A 6728-nucleotide genomic window follows, 5' to 3' on the forward strand; every position below is an offset into this window, starting at 1 on the left:
AAAATAAATTCGGCGCACTTTGGAGAGCCACAACCATTGATCGCTACTGCTCAAGAACTTCTTCAATTCGGAGAACACTTTTGTTGTGCTTGAAGAATGAAGAAAAATTATACCAAACGTTTGGTGGTTGTACTATTATATTTTCCAGCTCAGCTGCCTCTGATACAGATGAATTTTGGCAGTCCCTTTCTGTGGGCTGTACAGTGGTGTCTCCATGCCTGTTCATGCACAGAAATAATGTGGCAAGAGAGACAAGACAAGACTCTTGTTTGTGAATTGTGAATCAAACACTTCGTGGGATGGATAGGATTTGATTTAGGCTGTAGGAAAAAAGTTCTGTTGCATCTAATTCATAGCGTGACTACTTGTACTAGGAAGACTTTTATTATTAGTAAAGTATACACAATTCAATTGTGTCTTCATCGTCGGGCTTTTCATCGACACCACGCAATCTGATAAAATAATACTAGTACTGTTAACTAACGTATAGATAATGGAGAATTTCAAGCAGTATGTCTGTTTTGGTGCACATTGATTGGGCCGAAAACATCTGAGTTAGAATTGCTCCATTTCATTTAAAGGACCATGAGTTGAGTCGGGTTCCAATTAGCGTAATTTAATTTCTCCTTCAAAGGTGGTGCAATTTGTCAGAAGCGGCACAAATAATCTGCCTAACGGCCGCTCATTCAAAATAACCACGAAGTTTTGGACCTTCCAACCAGCAGGCAGTAAAAGGTGTTTTTGTAGCAGCAAGGGCAGCGGTTAATGAAAGGGCACACGTAATTCTGGATTATCAACTGCGTTTCACCACCAAAAACTAACCTCTCCTCCATAAGCCTTGCATTCCTGATAATCATTCAAATTCTGGATCAATTCTCTTCAAAAAGCTTATTGCATTGCTCGCTATTTGTATCCGCACAAGTAATTACGGATGGAGGCAATTTGCTATTTCCACGTTACAGCAGAATACGACTTCCCACATCGACTTCTTTCGCTACATGACTAACAGACAGCCGATCGATCTGCTTTACATCAAATTTTAGAATCAGCTAAAACGGAAGCTTAAATTGGAAAACCATTCACATCTCTAAATGAGCACTAGCCAAGTTCAAAAGCGTACATAATTCTTAAGGTCTCAAAGGCCAAATATTATCCTATACCAAATTGGGCTGCATAACATGGATTTGATGATCTCCCTTGCATAATATACGAGCTTTGACGCTCTTAAGATTACAATCATATTCTGGAATGATCACCTCCTTACAGGTGGCACAACGCCCCTCCCAGGTGGAGCTCCACGACCAGCAGCCTGAGCCTGCATACACGGATGGGGCACAGTCAGGCAAACTTCACTCCACAAAACTTAATTTGTAACTATCTATTTCTCCAAGCTAATCATTTTACATACTCCGTAAAACTACATTCTCTTTGTTTTACAGTATTTGTTAAATCCCAGTTCTAGAGTGGCCATCCAGCATTGCCTTTTCTTGAAAAAAGAGATCATAATGCATTTCAGAGCTTACAGTACAGATATGGAGTGTCATTCCTAACTTTGGATTTAAATAAATGATCTTGGCGTATAAGATGCAAAAGTCACGAAATAGATCTTACCCTGGCTCTCATGGCAACAGCACGTCCCCGTCCAACGCCGAGTGCTGAACCCTTGCCCTTCAAAAGATAATATAAAAAGTGTAAGCAAAGCTGTGATGGTCACAAATACACTCTAATACACATGGGCAAACTGGGAAAGCACCTTGATTCTAGCTTCTAGACGTTTGAACATTGGAGCATTCTTAAGCATATCTGGAATCACCATAAACCTGATAAAAATTTGTTTTACCCGTAATCAGAAAGCAGTTGAGAGAATCAAAAAACATTTTATATTACAGTTTCTGTACCTGACTTTGCTTCCTCGAATGAAAACATGCTCAAGTTGTGATACCTTACCATCCTGTAAAGATACAGACCAAAATTAGTCTTCCACAAGACTAATAAAAGCCAAAAGGGCACAACATAACATCTTAATCCAATGAAACTCTCTCTAATAGGCAGTCAAAAACAACTGAAGTCTTGAAGCTAATTTGCTTCAGTTCAGAGGTTTAAAAAAGAAGATATCAGGATTGAGATGTAAATTATATCAGTGCTTCAAAGATCCATGAAACGATAAGAGACTGTTCAGAATCTATCAATAATTCAAAAAGAGAACTTATATTCTATAGCCATTGATGTAGAAGAAATTATATGGCACTGGAACTAATTGCTTATGAATGCCAAAAATGACAGGTTCAGTTTCAATGAAATTATCAAGGGAATACTCTTAAAACCAGCTGTCAGTTAAAATAAGTATGATAAATGAGCATCCACAGGTCAAAAAGTTCCTTACAACCCCAACCCCAGGTAGTCCGACACACTGAACTCTAAAGCATGTGTGCAGAAGACACTTAATTTGTTGTAAAATCTGAGACGGGCATCTGACACCTAAAGCACACGTCATAAAATAAGATGCTTAACGTATTAAAGACCTAACCCCCAACCAAAAAAAAAACACATATTAAAGAATGGTCTTGCATGTAAGATCAAAGAATTTAAAAAAAAAAAAGAAAAAGAAAATACAAAACCAGGAATTTAGTTGGATAGAATTCTGTTATATAAGAACATATTGCCAATAATAGTTTTAAAATACTTTTGCCACAAACATGAAATTCTTTCTAGGAAACCTGTATACATCATTTATGAGCACAAATACAACTGACTGTCCTCGTGTTCTGGGTAGCATTCACCACCCAACCCATGTTACCTCCTTAAAGAGTGAATAGATTTCAGTTCCAATTTACTAACATCCCATAGCTTCAATTTTCCTGCCACAGAAAATTATCGTAGGCTTCCACCCATCATGCATTGGAATCAAAGTGAAAGAAAAAAGTCATTAAGAAGCTCGAAAGCAGCATAAAGACACCCGAAACAGAAAAGCACTTTCACAATTCGTAATGAAGGGCAGAAGAATAACATTGGAACGAGAATACCTTAGCTGTGAAAGTGATGTTCTCGAGCTGGCAATTCCAATTGTCTTCGCATTCAACCATGCTGCCTCTGTAGAGCTCTCCGCTCTTCAGCTCTACGGTCACGATGTGTCCTGTGGCTTCGTGTAGAAGCTTCACCGGTATTCCTAAGCTACGACTCATTGCTATTGCTATTTCCTGCTATGCTCCCTACGCAAAACCCTAAACCCAAAGTCCAACAAGAAAACTACCAAAAATTAATTAGCAGTAACTATATACCAGTAAATCCAGCACAAAGCTTCGAAAAAGAAGTTTAAAAAAATGTAGACAAACGTAAAAATAGAAATGCACAATCTATTCTAAGAATTATAGAAAAAAAAAACGATGCATACAAGAGATTGAAATTTGTGAGATTAAAAGTAAATAAATAAATAAAAGGCGAGAAGTGAGAGATAAAATAAAGTAACCTTACCGGATAAAGAGGTAGAGAAGTATATCCTCGTCGTTGGCTGCCGCCGGAAGATGCTGCGTTGCGGTTCAGCTAGGAGAACTGCGTCTTCACCTAGCGGCGAGGAGAGAGGGAAAGTTAATACTTAATAGGGAGTGAGATCCGCTGTATCAAGATCCGGACCTATATTTACGATTTGACCCGCCCATGTTTCCTAATTAGGCCTGTCAACGGGGCGGGTCTGGGCCGGAATTAATAAATCCGGACCCGGACCCGTAGCACTGTATTAATTCTGGACCCGGATCGAATACCCAACGGGTCTCTTGTTCTTTATCCCGGCACTGCACCCGACAGGTCCCGGGTCCGGGTCCAGGCCTACCCGGATAAGACCAATCAAAGAATCCTGATATGTTTAGAACTGTTTCAACTTCAGTCCAACTGCATGTTCTTTTATGCCCCATTTTTCAACCAAGGAATATGCTAAATCATGAATTAATGCAACAAATAAAATAACGGTAAAAGTTAGAAGGGTGCAAGACTTCTATAATTTAGATATAAGACTTCTGTAATTTAGATACAAGGCTGTAAAAACAAGGAAAATTAATTAAAAGAAGAGAGACACAGAAAAAAAACGAGCAAAAATGAACGAAAATTACAGGTATTGAACAAAGAGTATGCTTATTTGTTAAGAGTACGGCCACCTCACGACACGGATCTCGCATAAAGACAACGAAAATGACCCTGCAATTGAATCCAACATGAAAACGGCGCCTGAGCTCATCTTAACGGCCTTATTTGTTTTCCCACATCAGAAACAGAGAATTGGATTGATCACGCTTTTTTAAACTGAAGCCCGTCTCAAACATCCGCACCCAAATATTGAATATAGTGTATACAAACACACACCCCAAAAAAAAAGAAATGTTAAAATAAAAAATCCAATTCTCATCAAACTTCCATTCCAGAATCCAGAAGCCCAAAAAAAAAAGCCAATTTCTAACTATTTTGCACCTGTATATACGTATGTATAAGTCGCTGTATCTATATACTCTTTGTATTTTTCTCAAAGTCGATTTTTGATTTGCCCTTTTCTTTTTCTTCATTTTTTTTGTTTGTTTTATTTTAATCTAAATTTGATCAACCTTCTTTGTTGATTCTTTAATCACAGGTATTGAAAAATTTTAAAAAATTACCTGTGATTGTGAGAAAGAAAGCCGGGCTGCTAGAAGGTGGAGAAAGAAGCCGGGTTTGGCTTCTTTGGAGCTGGACTGCTGGAGAATGGAGATGGAGAGAGCGTCGCCAGAGATGGACTTCTTGGACCTCTGATATCCAACGCACTTCTGATGTCAGAGAGTGTCGCCGGAGATGGAGAGATGGGGCATCACAATGGAGATGGAAGAGCGGACTGGTCAGTGGAGAGGGCCGAAGGCAGAGAAAAAGAGAGATAGACTGAGGGGAAAAGGGGTGCGGTGCGGCGGTGGGTGTGGGTATTAGGGTTCGACAGATTTTGGGAATGAAACTATGAAAGTGTATTATTGTGTACTGATATGAATAATTGATAGATAGGTATATATTTTTAATTATTAATTAATTAAAAACGGGTCCAAGTCGAATACGGGTCGGAATGGCATATTTCATATTTGATCCGTAATTTTATTAGATAAAACGGTTCCGGGTCACGGGTCTATATATCTATCCGGACCCGGAATATGTAGGCAGGCCCGGTTCGGGTCCGGGTCTCGACCCGGACCGTTAACACCCCTATTCCTAGGGGTGAGCATTCGGTGCAAATGCGGTAAATCGGTGCGCTGAATTCGATTTTTTCGGTTATTGCACCTATAGAAATCTAAACCGTTTTCAATTTCGAATTGAGCATTACCGAATTCATGCGGTACCCGATTTCAAATTCGAAAACAGTAATGAATTCGGTCTAACCGAATTCATCTATTATGTTAAAAAAAACCCTGAAGCAAATTAAGAGAATATATAAAACCAATCTTTATAGTTCAGCAACTACCAACCCCCGCAAGCCATGAGAAAGCTACAAATATTAGACTGAAAATATGTAAAGAAGCTAGACATATGTAGGCCTTCTACTGATTTGTAGTTATAAAAGCTAAATTGTTCTCTTCGATATGTTCTAGACTTGCTCCAATGCTTTCCATTACTTATTCAGGAGCTGATTACTTTTATTGAGCTTATTAAGGTGACCTTTCTGCTTATTTATACATAGATGTTTCTTCTTTTACACATTGCAGAAAATTCATATCCAGAATCCTAGGTACAACTTCTGGAGCCGTACTTTCACTAGATGTGCACCAGAGATTGAGAATCTCCACGGACAAGGAGGTAAAATTTTCATTTTAGCAAGTTTTTTCCTTTTTAATTTTTCTAACGGGTAAAAGGTGGAATTTTTCCCCAAGGCCTTAACTTTTGAAGGCTGCACAACTGGAGAGAGCTTTCTTGTGTATAAAATACAAAGCTTATGTTATATCACACCTAATCTAAACTACTACAACAGTTAGAGTTTGCAATTGGAAGCTCAGATTTCTACCCCTTTTCAATTCAGGATAACAAATTTCCTAGTCCATCTTGGCCCATTTTAATGCCAGAGACACAGAGCCAAAAACAGAGGAGCACTTACCTAAGCGAGCCAGAGATGAGCAGTGATGAACCAGCGATGAACCAGTGAGATCTTGGTGCTTCGTCTTCGACACTCGGCAGCGATGAACCAGCACGGCAGGACACAGCCGACAGGAGACGTAGAGCGCGGCGGACTGGCGGAGACCGGAGAGGCGGAGACCAGCTTCGATTTGGGAATTGGGACTTGGGACTTGGGAGTGTTAGTGCTGTGAAAGCCCTAGGCGACGGCGGTCACGGCACTATGCAATATTGCAAATTTGCAATGGTTGTTTTCTCACTTTTCATCAGCTGAAGATGAAATCCGACTTTTCCCAAATGAAGTGATTTTGTAATTTTTAATTTATAAATTGGGGCTCCTAAATTATAATACATTCATTATGCTCCTCAATGATTTAAAAATTATTACTGATTTGATCCCCAAATTTATTCATAATTGAACACATTACTTATGTTCAAATCATTTTGTGGTTTAATTGGCATTTATTTGATCACTTATACCTAAAATTCTTGGTCTATGATTTAAGAAACACATAAAAAATGATTAATTTAAACTAATTTAGTTAGTAGTTACAATGAATTTATAATTTACAATGATTAATAATAAGTAATATTAGTTACAAACTTACAAATTACAATGA

General features: G+C 38.6%; 1 protein-coding gene across 2 annotated transcripts; it reads right to left on the reverse strand.

The window, feature by feature from the left end:
- Positions 1–878: 878 nt before the first annotated feature.
- LOC113777635 (small nuclear ribonucleoprotein SmD3b-like) lies at positions 879–4968 on the reverse strand. 2 transcript variants are annotated; one of them, XM_027322789.1, is made up of 7 exons: positions 4641–4968; positions 3472–3561; positions 3024–3246; positions 1899–1951; positions 1754–1820; positions 1612–1668; positions 879–1315 (listed from the first exon to the last, which is right to left on the reverse strand). In XM_027322789.1, exons 3-7 carry the CDS (start codon positions 3180–3182, stop codon positions 1253–1255), a joined length of 399 nt encoding a protein of 132 aa, XP_027178590.1. In that variant the 5' UTR covers positions 3183–3246; positions 3472–3561; positions 4641–4968; the 3' UTR covers positions 879–1252. The 2 variants fall into 2 exon arrangements, with proteins under 2 accessions (XP_027178590.1, XP_027178589.1); XM_027322788.1 differs by having other exon boundaries at positions 3024–3221; positions 4641–4967.
- Between the last annotated feature and the right edge of the window lie 1760 nt (positions 4969–6728).

The sequence above is a fragment of the Coffea eugenioides genome, chromosome 7 (assembly GCF_003713205.1).
Source record: "Coffea eugenioides isolate CCC68of chromosome 7, Ceug_1.0, whole genome shotgun sequence".
NCBI lineage: Eukaryota > Viridiplantae > Streptophyta > Magnoliopsida > Gentianales > Rubiaceae > Coffea > Coffea eugenioides.

What these genes read in the sequence shown, in the direction of transcription:
- LOC113777635 (XM_027322789.1), bottom strand. Translation starts at nt 3,182, where the DNA reads ATGAGTCGTAGCTTAGGAATACCGGTGAAGCTTCTACACGAAGCCACA. An exon ending in ACATCACTTTCACAGCTAAG is followed by an intron (nt 1,952 to 3,023) that starts GTATTCTCGTTC and finishes GTATCTTTACAG; the next exon opens with GATGGTAAGGTATCACAACT. An exon ending in CTGTTGCCATGAGAGCCAGG is followed by an intron (nt 1,316 to 1,611) that starts GTAAGATCTATT and finishes CCGTGTATGCAG; the next exon opens with GCTCAGGCTGCTGGTCGTGG.